Source organism: Eufriesea mexicana, unplaced genomic scaffold, assembly GCF_001483705.2.
Source record: "Eufriesea mexicana isolate 0111107269 unplaced genomic scaffold, ASM148370v2 scaffold7286, whole genome shotgun sequence".
Lineage (NCBI taxonomy): Eukaryota > Metazoa > Arthropoda > Insecta > Hymenoptera > Apidae > Eufriesea > Eufriesea mexicana.
In genome coordinates this window covers 190,725-213,306 of record NW_016915097.1, presented here as the reverse complement: position 1 = coordinate 213,306, position 22,582 = coordinate 190,725, and the positions used below count along the sequence as shown (strand labels likewise).

General features: G+C 34.3%; 1 protein-coding gene across 1 annotated transcript in view; it reads left to right on the top strand.

Annotated features, from left to right (window-relative positions):
• LOC108552578 (uncharacterized) overlaps positions 1-22,582 on the top strand; it is a 133,793-nt gene that overhangs the window by 79,354 nt on the left and 31,857 nt on the right. The window contains exon 2 of the mRNA XM_017907199.1: positions 10,087-10,413. Within this exon, the coding sequence (XP_017762688.1) occupies positions 10,095-10,413 (319 nt within the window). The 5' untranslated portion in view covers positions 10,087-10,094. The remainder of the gene's footprint in view (positions 1-10,086; positions 10,414-22,582) is intronic.

Here is a 22,582-nt window from a genome sequence, read left to right as displayed (position 1 = left end):
TAACTTCGTTAAATTAGGAGCTGAAGAACTTCTCGTGTCCAGTGACCCGGGACAATAGAAAGAAATTTGCTAAATTGTACAGTGACCAAAATGAAAATAGGAAATAGTGAACATGGAATTATTTTGCAGAAGCAAGAACATGGATAGGGACATCAGTGTCTCAAGGCTGATGGTCGATGCTTTACAATGCTAGTTACGTAGATTCTTCTTATAGAATCTTATGCATGGTCCATAAATGGTGGTGATTCTGAGTGTTTAATTCTTACGTCAGGTTTAAGTTGAAGTTAGTTTTGTCGTTTAATAGCAACAAACATTATCTTGATCTTTTGATATCTTTCTGTATATCTGGGATTAGTGGCTGATTCAATTTGCATATTTCAGAGAATTCTTAAGCAGAACTTGTGTAAGCTGTTCGTGAGGACAAGGCACACTTTGTAAACGTTAATTGGAGAGACTTATAACGAGGCTTTGATGAAAGATAAAGTAACTTATTCGCTAAACTTTTTTTCAATTAGTTATGCTAGGCAATAGGAAATACTGTATTATATGTGGCAATTGAAAGTGAATAAAGTAGATATAATAGTATTGCACTGTCATATATGATAATAAATACTATATTTTATATAGTAATTAATAACAAATAAGTCAGTGTACCTCTTTGCACTATATATAGTGATGCAAATATAGAGATACTAAATACATACGGTAATATATGTAGCAACTAAAAACAAATAATCAGATATATTCATTTAAATAATAATAAATAATAATAATAAAGTAATAAATAATAATCATTTCTATTTATTATACATATATTATCCCTATTAGTAAATACTCTACTGAACTAAATACCATAATAATTACTATATTAGATACTGTTCTATGATAAATACTACAGTATATTCTACTAAATATTATTATAAATAATATGTTATACAGTAATATATTATAACAGCAATAGTAAATAATACTGTAAGAATTAATGTATGAAATTTAAAAAAATTCCACCATAAATAATAATATCCGATATAGTGATAAATACTACCACAGAAACTATTAACAACACGATACCAACCACCAGAATTCATTCTGAAAGCAACACTAGCACCAGTTCCTACCCCATAATCACCCATTATCACCTCCATCAAACCCAAGAACAAATCTCCAACAACCACTCAACAACACCTCCAATCAATCTCCCCATTCCCAAATATTCCATCATATATCACCATTTCCATCCATTCCCCATAAACCCAGGATTCCTTCCAAGAGATCTTCAATTATCTGTGTTATTTCAACCCTGTTTTTCATTACAAAAGGTATCCTTTCGTACTTTTGGGTCGTAAAATCTGATTCCGATCTTATTATTTGAGTAAATTAAAAAGCTACTCAAATTCGTGCGAATTTCGCAATTAAAATTTGTATTTGCCGCGGCGCAGTTCTAAACTGGAGCAGAGATGGAAGTCCGGCGAACGGAAATGGCGGAGGGAACCGAGCGTGGCGAGCGGGTGGCAGAATTGGGACGTTCACACCGAGAAAGACGTCCAGCCTCGTCTCCTTCCGCTGGTTGTTGTTCCGTTCCACCGTCGCCTTGTGTCTCTCCCCTCTTCGGCGAGAGCCTCTACCCGCTCAGGCAGAGGACCTTGGCGAGGGAAAATAAATAATAGCAAGCGGCCTTCGTGGCCGACCGCGAGAGAGAAGTTAATTGCTCTCCATGCCGCCGGAGCTACCGCCGTTCGAAAATAATATCCCGCGATCGCCGTAATGGCACTGTTACATGGGACGTTTCGACGGCCGCGACCTCGTGTTCTTGACCGCCACTTTTCCCTCGTTTTCGCCTGCTTCGTCGGTAAGTACACCCGTCTACCACGGAGGGCGACACCGTCGCCGAATCCGTTGGACTCTCGTTCGTTAATTTTAGGTTAGTTTTGGTTAGTTTTAGGTTAGCGAAATTATCGGAAAATATCTTACCGTCTTTAATTTCTTTTCCTTTTAATTATAATTTATTTTATGGTTACTCTATTGAGGATTTATACACTTTTATTAGGCATTTGTTGTTTCTGTTTTAATTTATGGGTGTTGACTGTTGTTATTAACTTTTCTTGTATTATATTTCAAGAAATACGTTGGTTATTAGAACGAAGATACCGTTATTGTTTGAGGTATTATTTTGAAATTGCTAAAAATCGTTCGAATCATAGACTGTTTATTTTAAATTATTAAATCATTCGAATTTTATCGTAAGTTTAAATAGTTTTGCTATTGATCTGAAATTTAGTATATGGCAAAGATTTTTCTCGTGCTTCGTGAATAGTTAACGAAGTAGGTCTTCGAATGTTTAGTACATAGATAAGAATTAGACGCAAAAGAGTCAATATAAACAATAATCGCTGTGTCCGGTATCGGAAGAATGCGGTGACTGACCGATGGTTTCTTCCTGCTGTTTCTTTCATTTTTCTTGGTAGTTAGTCGCAATTTGCGGCGAACGTTTCGATTCGTTTTTACATCGGAACGGAAAACCATTGGTAAAGAGTATCGGTGAAGCAGTTTCAATAGCGAAGAATGCCGCAATTCCAAACACTATTTATCTTCCAAGTGATTTGACAAAAACCGACATTTTATCACTTTTTCCCGCGAATTTTTTGAACATTGTCTCTTGTACAGGGTGACATCATTGTTTCGTCACTTTTAGGTTATAAAATTCGTTGATAGTTTAATATTTTATGAAACATGGGACAACAGTGTTATAGAATTAAAGTTATTTTGTATTTGAATGAAAAATCTTCCAAACTTTTAGTTTTTCAAAGATATTTATTTCTAATTAATCTAATAGTTCTTTTATTTCGTTTATAGTAATTATTAAGTAGAAGAAAATTTCAAGAGTTAATATGACAAAATTAGTATATAAAATGTATGAGATTTTATGAAAGTATGTTAAATAAAAATATAATACTGAAATATAGTTATTAAAGTTACATTTATCTATCTATTTATCAAATTTAGGTTATGTTTCAAACAGCAGTTTATTAATATCTATTTTATTTTTTAATTAATCTCTATATTCAATTTGCATAATATTTTATTCAAGATATACTGAAGCCTTTCCAATTACAGATATCTAGAATCTGTCACAAAATCTTCTAAAACTTCAGTTTCAAAATTGAATTTGATTAATCTAATTAAGAAACCTCAAAACATCCCAAAATTTATTTAAATTAACATTCGAATCAATTCCTGAAACTACCAAATCTCTCCCAATTTTGCAAATCTAAACTTTCCAAGAAAACTTCCTGAATCATTCCGAATATAATAATTCTCTATTTGTATACCAAATTTTATCAAATTAATTAATTTAACTAACCCCAAAATATTCCAAAATTTAATTTAAATTGCTTTTCAAACAAATTTCTGAAGCTACTACCACCATGAACCTAAAATCAGCAAAAAAATGTCCTCAAGCTCCGAAATAATTTTCAATTCTCATCCTCATGCAAATTAACAAACTTACTAGCAACTCTGAAAAATTTCGAAACTCATACTCGATCACCATCCAAGCGAATTTCTACAACCTCGTCTACTGTCTTACCACCATCATTGTACCAATATCAGCCCCGCAATATCAAAATAAAACCACTGATTGATCCGTGCAGATAAATCTCCATCCAACTGTATCACTCCTCGAAACAATCCCTGCGAACCGGAAAGCCATTAATTTCTTGACGAAAAAGGAGAATGTCGTGCGGAAATCATACGCCGAGTACACAAGGGATCCTCTTCAAATTCCGTCAGTTTACGACTCTCTAATTAGAACAGAAACGTTAATAATTGCGAGATCGTCGATGGCTATGTTCGGGTCGTTGAATTCGACACGGCCTTCGAGGTGCATTGAATAGGTTCTTGCTCCCTTAGCTTTACGACGATGCATACACGGGTGCACGCACCAAGAAGAGAAATGGCCGGCGTGGAACAAGTAAATTTTTGTTAAATTTCTATTACATTACAGTAGGAATTTGGTAATTCGTCATTACCCATTTTCCTGGACCTTTATAGTTCCCATAGTCCAAAACTCTACATCAAATTAAATTATGCACAATTCGTAGTTAAAGGTGTAATAATTATAAAGGTATAAATAATTCGTACTTAATGGTATAAACGTACGATTTCCTTTTAGAAGTTTAAAGAATATATACTATGATAGTAGACGAGTATGTCACCAATTGAAAATTATATTTAAATAGTAGTAGTAATCTTTATTTTAATTAATATAGTCATCAAATGTATTTGGTCTACAATAGTGTTTCCTTATTACACTGATACTTTCCATACTCTCAACCAAACGTCACATTGTTTCCTATAATCTGATTAATTTACGTGAAATTTAATATAGTATATTAAATATTTTAAATAATACACTCTATATCTTAAATTTAGCATCAATAAACTATGAAACTTAAACTATCTAACCATAACAAGTCTTTGTATTCTATATTTTCTTACATTTTATTAATTTACGTGAAATTTAATATAATATATAAAATATTGATTCCAAGGAACATTCCAAGATTGTATCAGTAAAATTAGAAAATAATTCAACGTAGATATAATTTATATATTATAATTCAATGTAAAGGGTATTTACGGTAGACGATTGTTGGAGATATGAGCCGTGGTGGCGCTAATGAGCTAAATGGAGAGTATTCTCAAGACTGAGAAACACTTACTCCCGAAAGGGTTAATGGAAGATTTATTCCAATTTTCTTCCTTCTTTTCGTTCATTGCGTGATTCATAAATTCGAATATTTTGAGACTTGGAAATTTTTCACAATAGTAATATTATTAATCTTATGATATTTGCGTCTATTATTAAAACTATCATTGTCTAAGTGCCTGTTCTTGAAATTTTGATTAAAAATTCCGTATTTAACGTTATCGTATTACAATTAATTATAATTTAATTCAATATATTTATCTCATCTTTCAGTATCTTCTGTTATTCCATCTTTTTTTAAATATTTTACTTCTTTCTCATTCATCGGTCATTATTACCGTGATACTTTCATGAATCTACATGAAGTCTAATATATTATATAAAATATACTAAATAATACACTCCGTACCTTGAGTTTAGCTTCAATGTATACGAATTCTAAACTATCTAATATATTACTTATATTTTTTTAAATCTCCATGTTTTATTTACAATCTATCTAGAAGACAATGAATAAATATATATTGCACCAGTATAAAGCAGCGTTAATTAAATTTCATAGTTGTGATTTTATCGCGCACGCGTGTATACTACACCACAAAATGAGATCTATAAAGTGTCTTCTTAGTCTCCTCGAAATTAGTTTCTAGCATGACGACGTAATTTGATTAGGCTACTTATAATAATCTATCCATTCTTCGTGTTTCTTGACAGAGCGAGTTATTTCGTCTCGAATAGTAGTCATTTTCAGGTCCTGAGGTTCGAATTTTCAGAAATATCCTCATTTTTAAGGGATCCATTTATGGATCCATTTATTGTTTATCTCGGATAAACTGATCATTCGCGTTTCATTTTTTTAATATGGGATTTCACGACTGCACCCCATAACTGAATACCGTGTGTCCACATCGCTTTAATTATTGCTTTGCATAGAAATAGTTTGTTTTGTACGTGAAGTTTGGATTTCCTGTTGACAAACTAAAACTAAAGAAACTGTTTGAACCACCTTTACTATCTCCTGTCATAGTTGTATAAATTTTATTTTATTTTCATAGTTTTCTGTTAAGTGTATTCAACGTCATATAGATATATTCGTTACTAATTACTGTTAGAAGCTGTATAATATTTTTATGAATATTCCATGATATTTACAAATTATACATCGTATATTATGTACATCATTTTTTATAATACCTACTTGTATACTTATGGCTATATATTCCATGCATAAATTTAAATTATAAGTTCAATTAAACTGCAAATATACAATTTAATTTGATATCACCGAATAATCAAATGAACCTCAATTTTATAACCAAATATTTAAGTTCCACTCAGCTGCAAATATATAATTTAATTTGAATTATTATCAAATAATTATCAAATATCAAACTAACAAACTTTATATCCAACCAATGTCTGAATCATGCCACGTAGTAATCCTGACCTAACATCCACCACATATCGCAATACAGAAGTTCAATCAACTGTGCAATTGAATCTTCTTTTGAAACAGAAATATCCTCTCATCCCGAAAAGAACACAGCCCTCTCTAATACTGCAAAATATGCATCTGTACTCCTCGAGTCTTATTACCTTAAATTATTGCATTGCCGCCAATCAACCTACCTACCTCGCCCAACATTCCCTATCTCTCCAATCAGAATGAAAGACTGCAGCCAACCGTGATACTTTTTCTTATCTTCAAAAGTAAACCTCAGTTACATCCAGCGATCCTCAACGAGCAAAACAATCCATGACACACGCCATCAAATAACAGTTATCTCTCATAACTTCTAGATTTCCTATTTTTCCACGCAGCTTCCTCGCTTTTTTCCCATTATTCATTGAACCATATCGCGAAACGTTCGTACACATATACAGTACGAGGCAAAAAGATAGCACGCTCTATGATTTTCAGTGTTTTCTAAGATTAGTGCAACGTTTGCGACTACTTGGATTTGCTCAAAAGTAAATGGACGTGGAACGATTGGAGATAATTCGTATTCATAATTGAGTCCATTCTTCTTTATATAATAAAATTCATAGATAAATATTTTCTATAGTATAATTACTTTATAGAGTTATTTTGTATAGTTAGAATATTTTATAGAGTACAATTTTCTAGAGTAACTGCAATTAGAATATAAATTTAAATAATTTGAATAATTATTTCCTGTATCTTTTACTTGCCAGTAATCATACAAGGGTGTGAATATTTTAAGAATAAAATATCATTTTCGTTCCCTTTCCTGTGGAAATTTTCCACCGAATATAAATTTGAGCAATAAATATCTGCATTTTCAGGAGCAAAGAAAAATTACAAATTTGATCGATTTAAACATAAATAATTAAGAAACTTCAGCAAATTTGGAATATTCCTTCGATATCTCTGTCATCTGAGCCAATCGTAGACTATAGTGATCAATTCGATTTTTTGAATTTTTTAAAATTTTTGTCAAAGGTCTTGATTGATTTTCATCTCGTCGAGTTAATCGATTTGGCAAACGATTGTGTCAACAGTATCATACGATATTAATCTCCTCTGGTAAAATTAAATTCAAGATGGAGTCTTTTTTTAAATCAATGAACTTTATTTTTTTTTCCAAATATAATGCTTGGAAATTATTCGTGGGGTATTGAAAATCATAGGATGTGCTGTCATTTTGTTTGGTACTGTATGACCACAGGTGTCATTGTTCCTCCGAACGCATTCGATTGCGTTGGGCCCAGTCTGTCGGTGATTTATGTCGAGTTCATCGTTGCCCCCTCGAAGTCGCAAAAAGCCACGATGTATTGGACGCGTTCGAGAGGATTGAACGGTAAATCGTACATAGAGAGTACGAATCGAAACACGTCGACTATTATATCGTAACGAGTACGATCGATACGTTGGAATTTTTATGTGACGGTTTTCACGAGGAAGCTAAACTTCAAAGGTAGCTCGCGTTTCTATGGAGGAATTTGACCTGCTATCGCTGCCAAGATGTGCACGTGACCGTTAGTTTAAATCGGATTTGGTACAAATTTATCTATTTTCATCCTTTCTATGTGAAAATGTTGTAATTATTTGCACTTAAATGTAGCATGTAATTGATCATTATAATTACAGTAGTATAATCAAAATAAGTGTCACATCGGTGACAGAAATTAACCTACATTTATTATTTTTATAGTAGGATTAATTAAGGTTTAGGGTTTTCTTGAGACAAAAATTATGGAATTTTTATCCACCCTTAATAGAACAATTAATTATTTTTATTATGTACTCAAATGTAATGTAATGTATAGTTAATTATAATTGACTGCAATTATATGGATGTCAAAATTGTACGAATTGACTCCAATTATATGAGACAGAAATTGATGTATATTTATTTCCTTCGAAGTGAATATTAGATGCTCGTGTCAATTTTATTTATATATGGCATAATTAACTGTCTCTAATATGTATCTAAATATAGAATATATAGATGACTGTGACTACACATAATATAAAATAAAATGGTTAAATTAAATGCATGTGTTACATGAGATAAAAATTGACCTATGTTTACGGTTCAAAATTGAATGAACAAATTTATTTCATTAACTAAAAGATTACAGAATTTACGAGCATTCTTATCGTTTTCTAATAAAAGAATTATCTACATATATTGTAATACAGATACATAATTATGATAACAACAGTAGAATCAAGATAAACGGGTATAAATAGAAGCGAGCTAAAGGTTCTCTCTACTATAACAATTAGGTTAACTACATAATTACACACAGATATACAGATATCAAAATTCAGAATTCAAAATCGTTATCAAAATTCAACACTAATTTTCCCAAAACACTCCTACATACAGTCGATCACAAAAATAATCGGATACCAGTATAGATTGAATCTTCGCGTTTTGTATTTTAACCAAATATACAATGTACTTAACAAATACATTATATTATATCAAAATATAGTTTTTAAATAACAAAAATGCTAAAACACTTCATTTGATACATACTATTACTATTTAAATAAGGAAAAGAAAACGAAGAAATCGCTAATTTTCATGTCACAAAAATATACACAAGTACACGAAGAAATAATGCATACAAGTATTTTTAATAATTTCAAAGAAAAATATGATACAATCGACACATTTCTATCCCTAAATAAACAACTATAAACCAAAGCAGAGTGGCAGTATTACTACCCCTGGCAAAGAATTTTCTGCTAATCACGACTATACAAAATTACCTAAAATTATCTTTTTAGATGTAGAATGACATCACATTGGTATAAAACCCGTGTTAAATCGACATAATACGAAACAAAAGCAACAAAATTTAAGCTTCTGTTTACCATCGAGGAGAAAATAATTGAGTTTGGCTAAAAACTTTTTACCAGTGGTAGCTGTTCCATCGTGGAACAAGGAAGACACCGTCTTCCAACAGCCGGATCTTTAGGGTCAAACAATTCGGTATTGGAATTTTCCTAATTTAACGAAATTAAGCGACGGCTCTTAAGACTTGGCTGACATTAGACCTGAAGGCTCCACGTGGTCCGCACACGTTGGGAGCCTCAGGCCCTAGCGAGAGCCCATAAACGGCGGATGGGGTTACCAGCGCACGAGTGGACCCCGCGTACCTCGCCTTGAAGGAGAGGGTTCCCTCTACCATCGTCTTCCTCTGGGAGAACCTTCCCTTCCTTCAAGGTGACCGATTTGGAAACCAAAGGAACGCTCTTGGTCCAATTAGCCAATAATATTTGGCGAACTCCCGATTTTTCCTAAGACCGATCTTAGGAAAATCGAGGAGAGAAGTTCTAAACGAAACCTCGAAGAGTACATGGAATGTATGACAATACTACACTAATCGAAGCATCTGTTAAATGTATTGTGTACTTGTTCGACCTGGTCACGTGATATGCCAACGAGCCTAATACAATCCTTTTGTCTTTTTGTTCCTTCTTCTCGATCCGACCACGGTGTCGATAAGATATTGTATATAGTTAAAGTGAAATCTTGAATACAATATTTAAAGTTAATAAACCAAATATTAAAGATTACATTGCCTAACAGAACAGTTCGAGTCTACCAATCGAGACCTCCAAGAGTTCAGTTCCTATCGTCGTACAAGAGTCTAGCGATCGACTCCAGCCAAGATTTTCATTTTGCTCGTGCTAATTGAAACAGTTGTTCGATATTAATTTGGCTGGTAACATAACGAAATCGCGAGACGGTCTTATAAGCCGTCAGAATTTCCCCAAAATTCATTCGCGACGCGAGAGTACCAATTAATCAAAACACAACGAACACAATTGTAGCTCCAAACAATGTACCCGAGATCAAAGCAAAAGAACTAACATGAAGTACCTGTATTGCTTCCAGGTGGAAGGATGTTTAAGAGGTTATCGAAGTCAAGGCGTCACAGCGCCGATGACGTCGCCCTTTCGTTGTCGAGCCCGACGACCCTGGACGAGCCGCCGGGGACGTCGACGTCGACGCCGCGGGACAACTGTCAGAGCATCAGCCCAGCCGCCCTGCTGAGGGTTTCGAGGACGAAGTACACCAGGAGAAGCTGCGGAGACGCGAGTGCCATGCAAGCGTTGCTCGCCAGCAAACAGGAACAGGAGCAGGACGTGGCCGAGGCCGATTATCAAATGGTCACGGCCGTTCCTGCGTTCATCGTCGAGCACGAGCCCGAGAAACAACGTGGTAAGTGTGTTTGCGTGTTATAACGAGAGTCCAGACATGAATTTTGCGACCTTGGATCCTTTTAGCTTGGGGTTAGTGGATGTAGCAATTTTCTTTTTAATTGTAACTTATCCCGTGTTAACCTTCGAGTGGTGATTACTATTTTTATAACACTAGTGGTAACGTGACGTCAAATTGATTCTCTGTCAATAATGGTGACTTGACGTCAAATTGACTGCCTGTCACTAGTGGTAACGTGACACCAAATTGATTCTCTGTCAATAATGGTAACTTGACATCAAATTGACTTCCATCAATAATGGTGACTCGACGTCAAATTGGTTTCCTATTAATAGTGGTAACTTGAAAGCAAATTGACTGCCTGTCACTAGTGGTAACGTGACATCAAATTGAGTCTCTGTCAATAATGATAACTTGACATCAAATTGACTTCCTGTCAATAATGGTGACTTGACGTCAAATTGACTCCCTGTCAATAGTGGTGATTTGAAGGCAAATTGATTGCCAGTCACTAGTGGTATCCTGAAGATAAATTGATTCTCTGTCAATAATGGTGACTTGATGTTAAATTGACTCCATATCATTAGTAGTGTTATGACGTCAATTTGAAGTGTCCATAGATAGAGGTATATTCTACTTGAATTGTAATAAGACGTTATTATTTGTTATTTGACTTCAAGTCATTACTATTGACCGGGAGTCAATTTGACGTCAAGTCACCTTTATCGATATAGAATCAATTTAACGTTAAGTTACTACTATAGTAATGATACGGAGTCATTCTGAGGTACAACCTCACTATGTTAGAAGTTAATTTGACGTACGTCATCACTGTCGAGGGTTTTATGCACTATTTATAAGGTGTTTATTTTTCCTCTTTTAATGTATAGGTGCTTATTATTGTGTGCACGTTTCTCGATTTACATATCTTTTACCAGTGTTTAAGATTAAAACGGAGCATGTAACAATTAATATCGTGGACTGAACGATCGTCTTTGACACATAACCAAAGCTCTTCTGCCATTTTTCCAGCTACAGGTCATTTTACGTGATTGAAGTTAGTTTAGTGTTAACTATTTGATTTAAAATTTTATATCGAAAGGATGAAACTTCGACTCACAATTTTATATTATTGTAAAATAATACAAATGATTATGTATCACTCATTAAATAATACATACAATGATTATGTATCAATCGTTAAATGATACAAATGGTTATGATTACAGATGGTTATTGTAATTTGACTCGATGTTTGTTGCTGTTCTTGGATTTTGATGATTCGAGGAGTTGTTGCTGAAAGGCAAGAGAGGATTAGAATGTTTTTAGAATTCATGAGAAATTAAGTCAAGTAAAATTCATTTGTTATTCATTAAAAATATTTTTCCTAGTGGCAGTATTTGGATTGTAATATTATATATGGACTTAGATAGTTTCAAGCAATAATTGAGGTAAATTTGAAATTGTAATAGAGCGCTATATGTAGCCAGCAAAGTGACTTTAAGAGAACAATTGTCGTCGAATATGAGATAATATCTTTATTCTGGTACATTACTCGGTATAATGCGGTATTAGTCAGTGATCCTACATTAGAGTAATTGAGGCAGTGTGAACGTATCGTGTCTGGTTCTAGAGCTTAGGGAACTGTGAATTATTTTCGCCACGAGACTTGCAACTCGGAAAATTGTTAAAGATTTATGGAAGAAACTCAAATTAAACTTTAAAAATTAAAATTAGAACACAGACATTCCAGAGAAAAATTTTATTCGTACTATATAATGAAAGAAATATTTAATCTTCAATTAATTTAACAATTTTATACATTAAATAATTAAAAATTAATATTTTCATAGTTTCTTTAATTTATGTTTTTTTGAAGCAGTAAATTTTGTATTTCAATTCCTATTTTTATTCTTTATTCGTATCATTCTAATTCTATTATTTACTTACGCACTTCGTATTTTTATTATTTCGTTATTTCGTAGACTCAATTTTATTCGAAAAATTGAATTTGGAAGTTTGGTACTTATACGTGCTTCCTTTTATTCATTTCATTCTGATTATTTTTCCGGCACCACGAATCAAGAGCAATTCACAACGGTGCATTCCAAATGCTCTCGCTTAACTCGTCGGATTGAAATTAGCACGTCTGCCTAGGGGTTAACGTACGTCAAATTAAATTTTATTCGCCTCTACGCGTTGTGGTTATTAATAAAATAGATAATATACGAAGCGTTCGTGACGGTTGCTACTCCAATAATTGCTCTTTAATTACACCTTGACAGCCTTAATCATTACACCATTTTCGTTTACAATTCCTGTGCTGCCAATCAACATTTACTTTCAATTAATTGGAAAAAAAGGTTTCCTATCCCCTTTTTCAGTACAACAAAATTGAGACATATCGTCCAGTCTACATTTAAATAAAAAGAAAACTAAATAATTATTAAAAATCCATATAGCGATTTGCTCGTACAATTGTGCAATATTTCAAAAGTTTTAGCCACGATTTCTAAAAGGTTTCTAAATTCTAAGAATTTTTCCCCATTTTTTCTTTTTTTTCGTTTCTATTTTACGTCGCATCGACATCGAGGTCATTAGCGACGATTTAGTGTTGGAACTTTATTTTTGTTGGTACATTTTTATTTCTTTAACCACTTGCGCTGGAAAGACGTGCCACGCACGTCGTAATGCTTTTGTCGCAGAATCGTCAACGACGTGGTATACACGTCGTTAGGCAATTGTTACAGAAACACTGGGCCGTTCTGGCACACGCGTCTGTGAATTCCTTGCCACCGCAAGTGGTTAACCCTTTGTACTCGAGGATTTTTTGGCTAAAGAAAAGTAGGTGTTCGAAGATTTTCTGCTATAAAATTAGCGATCTTTTTTTGAGCAGTGAATAAGAAATAGTATAGTAATTGACACGTAGAATTACTCGATTTCGATATTTCACATACAGTTATATTATCTTAAATTTGATGTATTAATTAATATCGGTCTTCGGAATTTTAGAAAATGGCGACTGAAGGGCGCCTCTCGAGTGGGATTCACAGACGCATCGATTTGAAAATATATTCGTACATGCAATGCATCACGATGTAATATATCACAGTGTGCTATAATATAATAAATACCATGCTATTAACGCAATAATAAATACAACATACATGAAACTCGCATTAAAATTTCGGAAATAAAAGCAAATCTCTCTCGAAACTAAATTTATCTTAACATTTACGAGCACCATAACCGCAAATTCTCCTACCAAGAGATATTCACTTTTCGTCATAAAACGCATAATGATATGTAAAACACAGGAACGTACAAAGTGTCGAGGCCCAGGTAGGATACATAGGAAGCAAGGTCAGTAATTTCGCATAATATTCCTTGTCACTTTGTGCTTATTAAGTATCTCACGACGAGCTAGCCTAGCCCCTCTTCGGCATTCGCCTTTACTTATTTCTCTTCTCGTATCGCAATTACCAGCAACCGTTCTGCATATTTCGAACACGAACGCGGTAGCATAATCGATCGGGGTATATCGTTACGCGTGGAAAAAGTGCGAGAGAAAAAAGGCAGGAGAAAGAAGGGAAAAAGAATGATCGAAAGGCAAGAACGTTGTAATTTTGTTAGCAATCAAACAAATTACGGCTGATGTTGACGAGTGGATACAAGTAGCTGATGACGTGATTCGTAATACACCTAGCGAAGTTAGGAGTCCATAATTATCCTTAGGGACAAATAAATGCCGTCAGTTTCCTCGTGCTAATGGACGTTTAACTATCGAGGACACGTTTAATGACTGTTTTACGTTTCCCCGTGGTTAGAAAATATGGCGGATAAAAAAGAAACGAAAGATTAGAGAGCCGGGCCTTTCCCGGCTGTTATTTATGTTTTGGTCAACTTTATAATAAATCACATTTTATGCTTTTGACGAAAAGTTTATAGAAGGAATCGTGGCCTCGGTTTCCTGCTAGGAGTTATTGTCCTGCGTTCCTCCTCGATAAAAGCTTCGTATCTTCGAATACGTCTTAATGTAGTATGATTTACGTATGGTATAAACACCTCTACGATGGTTTCTTGGAAAAATCTCGGAAATTCAGGGGTAATTAAAGACACGAGGAAAGTGACATGTGGATATTCCTGTCGGTGGTTAGAAGGAAGTATTTCAACACGAAACGGGTGAAGAAGGTAATTGTCCGTTGGATTCGGGAATATAGTCTTTTGAAGAAAATGGAGAAACGTTTTAATACTACAATTTTGCATTATTATCGCGGTCAAAATTTTTTGAAATATTTCGGAAAGCTCGGTTATGTTTAATCCTAAAAGCGAATGAAAGACAGGTTGGCAAATATGGGGATTATATGGTCGCTGGGATAGTAAAAATGGCGGGGAATAAGAGGAAAAAATTAGAAAATGGTTTCATGTAAAAGGCAGGAAATGGGTTTCGTTTGGTTTCTTTTCCTGCGGCCTTTAATTAGCAGGATATTTTCATTTGGAAGCTGGAATATTAGAAATTATATGTATACTTGTGTTCATACATTTTACGACGAGTCTTGTAATCAACAAAAACTCGTATTACATTTTATGTTACATGACTTAATGAATTATTTTTAACGCACTGTCGAAGCCAGTTCAGGAGGAACATTACTATTATTAGAATTATGGAAGGAATCGTATTTACATTTTAAGGATTTTATCCTTAATTTACAGTTGCAAAACCAGTACACGAAGAAGTAAAAAATTAATTGATTATTACTCCTTGTTTCATATAATGTCATAAATAATTCTGTATAAAATCTTCATTTGTTACTACAAATATCAAATTTTAGTTCAGTAACAAATTTATCAATTTTGTCATAGTAAAGTTTCGAAAGAAATATTTATGTTTCTCAAACTATCGAAATGTTTGTGTAATAGATTTTTGAGTAATATATAGGTAATTACCATGTAGAGTACTCATAGGTGATACTTATACATTATCAAATTGATGAATCCTGTTACGATGAAATTTCAGAAAGGATATTTGTGTTGCTTGAACTATTAAAATGATCTCATACAAGAATAGTGCACCAAGGATCAGCAAATTTTTCAATTAATACTCCTTCTTTTCCACCCAATACACCTAACCTGTATCTAATACAAACCAATCATTTTTCCTCGGCATATCACAAAAGAATATATCACATAAGATTCGTCATCGCAAATCTTAATTTCATCTATTAATTGTATCAATCCTCTCCCAGTAAACCCCCAAAATCAACATTTCTGCAATTAAATCCACCTAACCTAAATCTAAATCTAGACCTAACCAAAACCAATCATTTTTTTCTCACGATTATCGCAAAATATACCGCATAAAATTCATCATTGCAAACGTCAGTCAACTGACTATCATCCCCATCAATCCTCTTACAGCAAATCCCCAAAATCAATATTTTTGCAATTAAATCCACCTAATCTAAATCTAAACATAAACCTAACCAAAACCAATCATTTTTTCCCCACCATATCACAAAATATACTGCATAAAATTCATAATTGAAGATTTCAATTCCATCTGACTATTAACTCCATCGATACCTTCACAACAAATTCCCAAAATTGACATTTCAGAAATGAAATCACATTCGTGTTATTCGTCAGCAATATACAATACATAAAAAATTCTGAAAAGACGCATTTTCATTATTCAAACTATCAAAATGAGCACATTCACTCTAGTCATAATCGACCCGTGGTGCCACGACCACCCGAGCAAGATCCAAAAGAGTGTCCCAATCACCACACCCTGCACCCCACCTGCCAAGGAGCGCACTGCATAAAATCCTCATCCGTTATCACCGTCACAGACAATGACACCGTTCCAGACCGTCGAAACGTGCCTCGGTTGCATAATCCCGCCATCACTCATCAGCTTTCTAAACTCGCGACGAATCGACTCGCTTCGTCTGATTTTCTGTGAAAAAGAATTACAGTTATCCGCGCGATCCTTCTTGCCTAGGTCGTCGCGAACCCGACCCACGGTCCCCGATCCGCCTCGATCGCGATCCCATCTCCGGCCAGACCATCTCTGGTTTCCTCGACTTATCTCACGCCTTGCCTTCCGCGCGTCGAACGAGCGGAACGCTCGCCGTGCATACAGGAATGCGGGTTCTCTTGCATCGCGGCCGTTGCGCAATTTGTGAATTATTATAGCGCGACCACGGACCCCGTGGAATGCTCAAGGTTCGTCCTAGGTGCAAGGTGACTTCGTCTTTATTGTCTTGCGTGTTGCGATCTGACGTTTCGTAATCTGACTACGGGGTGGACAAACTGTGACACGGTTCCTTTCCTTTTCGGAACGTAATACAGCTCTTGTGCAGGAAGAGGTTTGCACGGGAATTGATTGAAGCAGGAATCTCGTATCATAGATTAGGGAATTGAAAAAATTTATTTTTCGGTTACTTGTAACGTGTTTGGGGTTTTAACCAGTTAGTTGTGATTGACGAGTATACTCGACATGGAGAAGTGGCAGGATTTTGTGTCACGACGAGTATACTCGTCATGCGCAAAAAGTAGTGATCATTGGTTATTTAAAATGTAATTTTTGTGAAAAATAAAACATATTCTCAAATTTCAAGATGTTTAGAATATTTTAAGGCCAGGCCGGAATAAAACAATCGAATAAAAAATATGAATAATTTGAGATGAACTCATGCGTCCACGTATTCACCGGCTGAAACAGCTTATCAGTTCGCATAACGAATTTATTTATGTGCGATGATAACGTTTTTTAGATGTTAGTGTAAAAGGGGCGAAAGCAAAAGTCGGAAAGCTGATTTATGATAGAGTTCTTTCAGGGATGGTCCGCCACGGAACAAATGCGTGTCGCTGACCAGGCGCTGAGCCCATTGATGGCTGCTGGCCCGAAATTACCTAGCTATTTTTTGACGGCCACTAAAATTCATAGATATTCATAAAAAGCAACCAATAAGAGAATAGATGTTAACCAAATAAGTAAATATTAGTAATAAAATTGCCAATTTTATAAAATAAACTCATCTTTTTGATCCAGTATTTTAACAGCGACACTTACTCTGTGATTCACGAGTATACTTGTCATCGCACGATTTTTTTGATACATGTAGATGCGCGCTCTTAAAAGGGGGCGCCACAGTTAACTGGTTAAAAATGGCTCTTTAAGATATAGGTGGCAAGCATAACTGTGAGTGGCTGAGAAAAGTTGAAATTTTGATTTGCTTTTTTTTTATATTTGGTGTTTTAGGAATGGTCCTTTGAAATATGTGAAAGAATAGAAACCATAGTGATGGATCAAGGAATATTAAAATTCTTTTTACGTGTAGTTTCAAAAATGATTTTTTAAAATGTGGAAACCACTGAGTGTGGAGACCGATTGTGGAAAGCAAAATTCTTTTCTCGTTTCATGTTTTAATATTTTTTCGGATTTTAAAAACGACCCGCGGGAGTTTTAAAATAAAATTCGCGAAAACGTGAAGGTCTCGGAGAGTTTATAATGCTTGAAATGAGAACTGCGAAACTTTAAACGTACTTCTCTAGAAACCGTATTTTTTAAAACGAGTGTTTCAATAACTGTGTTCATTCTCATCCGATTTACTTCAAATTTTGAATCATGCTTTTTAATATTATTTTCCTTAATTATAGCGATGATTTTACATAACTTTTTAAAACGAGTGGATCAATGATTGTGTTCATTCTCGTCCGATTTACTTCAAATTTTGAATCACGCTTTTCAATATTATTTTCCTTAATTGGAGCCATGATTTTAGATTTTCTTTTTATTTTTTATTTTTTTTTCTTTCTTATTTTAAATCCGTACGTGCAGTTGAAGCTACTATTTTGAAAAAGCTTTTATTTTGAAATGATTATGAAAAAAATTATGAAATTAAAAATTACGAAGAAGTTGCATATCTTTTAATTTCAGAAATTACCGTGGAATGTTCCACCTATTTTCAAAAAATTTTCGTCTCTCCTGCCGGTTAATAGCGTGATTATAATAATTAATAATTTCATACAAAAATTTTTTGAAAAATTATTCAAAATCAATGCGACAGGACATTTAGTCCACCTTGTGTGTTTATTTACGTTGTATCAGCTATGGTTATATGGTTGTTGACGATAGTTACCATAAAAGTGAATAATCTGCGAAGTGTTTACAGGCTATTGACGAGCGTTGAGCCCTTTAAAAATCTTAATACTCGCAGTGATTTATGATACTTGCGTAAATTTCCTTTTAAGCTGGTATTCAATTACACTTTTCGCTATAAAGGCACAAATGATGAAAAAAAAAAGAAAAAAATACACACACGGGGTGTTTATGATGTGGAAACCAACCCATAAATAAAATTCGGTACGACTTTTAATCTAACTTTAAGTTATAAAACGAGAAAGTTACAGTTTTACCGTCTCGTGCCACTATTTTACGCCTGAGTTAAAATTTTGTATTCTCTTCGTGCAGCATTACTTCACTATACGCATTTTAAAGAATATTCTGCGTCATTATACGTTCTACAAAATAAAAAGTTGAATTTTAAATTGCAAGAATTACAACACGATTTTATTAAAATGAAATTTCCTTCTGTTTCATGATAATACGTCAGAATATATTATGCTAGATAATTTATAAAAATGGAAATAAATAAAAGGAATTTCGCAACAACCTTTAAATAGAATTTTCTCTATCTTACGATAGTTTATATCGGGAAATTATATCAATTAATTTCTGAAAACGGAGTTAAGCAAAAATTCAGCAGATATTCTTAAATATAATTTTCTTCTGACCCATAATAGCAGACCACGGTAAATTATAACAGTACATTTCTATAACTAGAGCTAAATAAAACGAAATCCGCAGTGATCCTTAAATAAAATTTTCTTCTTCATTTAATAACACATCGCGCCAAATTATAGTGTTTGATTACCATAAATAAACATAAATAAAGCAAATCCTGTGAGGATCCTTAAATAAAATTTTCTTCCACATTTAATATCACGTCACACTAAATTATAGTAATTAATTTCCATAAATAAATACAAATAAAGCAAAACCTTCTGCAATCTCTATAGAAAATTTTCTTCCATATTTAATATCATGTCACACTGAATTATAGTAATTAATTTCCATAAATAAATATAAATAAAGCAAATCCTACTGCAGTTTTTAAATAAAATTTTCTTCGCTTAATAACACATCGCTGTAAATTATCACAGTTAATTCCTATAAATAAAATAAAATGGAAAACTCATATGGATCTTTTTCTCCCACCATACTTGTAAACGAACAAAAATTGCATTTAATCGAATGTACTTGAACACGGTACAGAGTTTAATAGCCTCAATGTATCGCACTTTTTATCGTTTCTTATCACCTACGACATATGTTGCTATTCTCGTGATTATTATGTAAACAAAACGGATGTAAAGCATCGGAGAGCATGAATTATCCGGATCAATCGTTTCCATTTTGCAAATGACTGGTAACCCTAGTCCCAGCTCCTTTACATTAATATCTACAAGCAGATTACTGCTTTCTGCCGCAGTAATCATAGTCCAGATCAGAGTATTCATTACCTAGCTTCATATTCTCCTCAATTTGGGTCTGAATTTCCATTATCTATCTTATTCGTGTTATTACAAACTGTTAGCTTTGCATATCGAGCAACGCTCGCTGAAGTTTCGATTAATTGGAAAAATCCAGATCTGAAACATTCTCCGGGCAAATGGCGAATTCACATGCAACTGCAACACGCCCGTTGCAACGAACATTACGTGTTTCGATAATTTCATTTTTGCAGTTTAGTCGAAGTCGGTGATTATGGGAGATATAACTTGACTTTACGCTGAGTTACAGCAGGATGCATTATTTTTCCTATCTTTTGCTCGTGTTAACTGCAGCAGCGAGATAGTTCATTCAAAAGCACAGTTCATTCACGGGATAATCGAAGAAGAAATGGGAAAACTAGACTGTCGTTCTGTTAATTGGATTCTGATTTAATTTCGTTTCGTTGAAATTTTATAAGCAGAAATTACAATATCTATATTGTTCTGAATATTAAAAAAAGCTTTCCTGTAAAAAGAAATTTCAATCCTTCGTTAATTCATTTTTTATTTATTTTTTCGATAATATCGAATTTCTTGTTTAAATTGATAGCAATGAAATAGGATTATAAAGCCATAATTTATTATTTTATGTGCAATATAAATTAATAAATAAATAAAATTGACCCTCGCGATATTAACCCTTTCTTGTAAAAGGAAATTTCAACCCTTTGTTCATTTTGTATCTGTTTTTTAGTTAATATTACACGGTCTTTCAAATCGATATCAATGAAATAAGATTATAAAGGAATAGATTATTATTATACGAGGAGTATGAATAAATAAATAAATAGAATGGAAGGTTGAAAATAAGTTACGTATTTGAAGGTGTATCATGATGGAAAATGGTGTTTTGTAACAAAGAAGGCACTTGTAGGCATATAGGGTGTGTCGCAATTGCTGGAATGCCACACCTAATTAATTCTTTACGCGAAATGTCATCGTCTTCGGACGTTACTTTTCCAATCGTACAATCCATTTTCTTAGCACGATGCTGGGTAGCAGGATACGTGCATAATACGAAATTAATTTCTATTTTCACTTATTTTCATTCTAGAGATTCGCAAAGTTAAATATTCTTAAAAATATTAATATCTCTGACCTACAATTTATCGAAAAGATCAACTAAAAATAAAAAATATAATAAATTAATTACACTGCAAGAATTACCAAAACCTATTACTGATAGATATATACAGTCAATCCCAGCTTCGGTAAATAAATAATAATTTTTCAATTCTACTTTTTGGAATTAAAAACCAGGCTGTGATATCACCACTAATTTACTGTTAATTAATGCATTTAATGAATAAATTAAATCTCGAGTGGCTTAACTGTGAAACTCTGATTCCTCCTCTCTGAGAGCCCACCCCCAACATCAAGGACCTACCAAATTTCCAATTCCTCCCAGTCTCTCACAGAAACAAATCACTGCAAGCCCCTCAAATGTTTCCCTAACAAACACACTAAACGACCTATCTCAAAAATACCGAATCCTAACCGCGCTAATCCTTATCATCATCATCCACCCAAGTACCCAATGGGTCCTCTGCGTCCTTCGAACAGTTCCCAAACTTGCACCAGCCAAATTCAAGGACCCCCTTGATCCTAACTCTCTTCTACCTGTGGAAGATGATCATGTAGAGGGTAAACGACGACCATAATCGCGATCGTGATCGCGTTTCGCGCTGGCAGGGTCGATCAGAGGCGCCATGATAACGGGCTGAAAAGGAGTACAGTTAACTAAGGGCTACCCTCTTTTGGTCGTTACGGGTACGGGCTATTGCCAATGGTCGGTCGAACAAAAGCATCTCATTTACAAAATCGGTAAGCGTCGCATGCGACGCACGTTCGAACCAGAACGAGCCTTAACCAGCTCTCGAACGATGGGACGTGTGGCCGATGATCGGGGAGGAAGAAGCGTATATGCTCGTGGCGTTACGGCCGGGCACGATTTTCACATTCAAATTGCCTTCGAAGACGATTCGAGACGGTATGCGTGCACGAGAGTTCGAGGGTCAGCCGTTTTAAGCCGCCTGACCGCGGCGCGAGCGTCACGCGAAATTAACACTTTGCCCGAGCGGTCAGCCATTGCTGTCCGGTGAATACGTCTTAACTGGACATTTCGCTCACATCCGTGTATGATACGTGCACGACGTGTCTTCCACGGTTTGGCTTGTTTGAGGGGAATGAATGGGAATTTGGGAAAACTTGTTGATATTTATTTCCTGAACAGTGGCAGTAAGAGGGATGTTAGTTTATTTTATTCGGGAGTAGTGAATGAAAATTATGAATGTTTCTTGAGAAAATCGTGGTAATGGAGGTTTTATTTTATTTGAAAGGAGGAAATGGAGATTCGACTCATACATGTTCATTTTTGGCGAAAATTGTAAGAATTGGAATCTTGTCTTTGAAAACCACGGAGGGATTTTATTTCATCTTATTTGAAGGTAGTGAATGAAAATTGCGAAAGTTTTTTGAGAAAATTCTGGTAGTAGAAGTTTTATTTTGTTTGGAGAGAGAGAAGGATAAATCTAAATTCGTTTTGTTC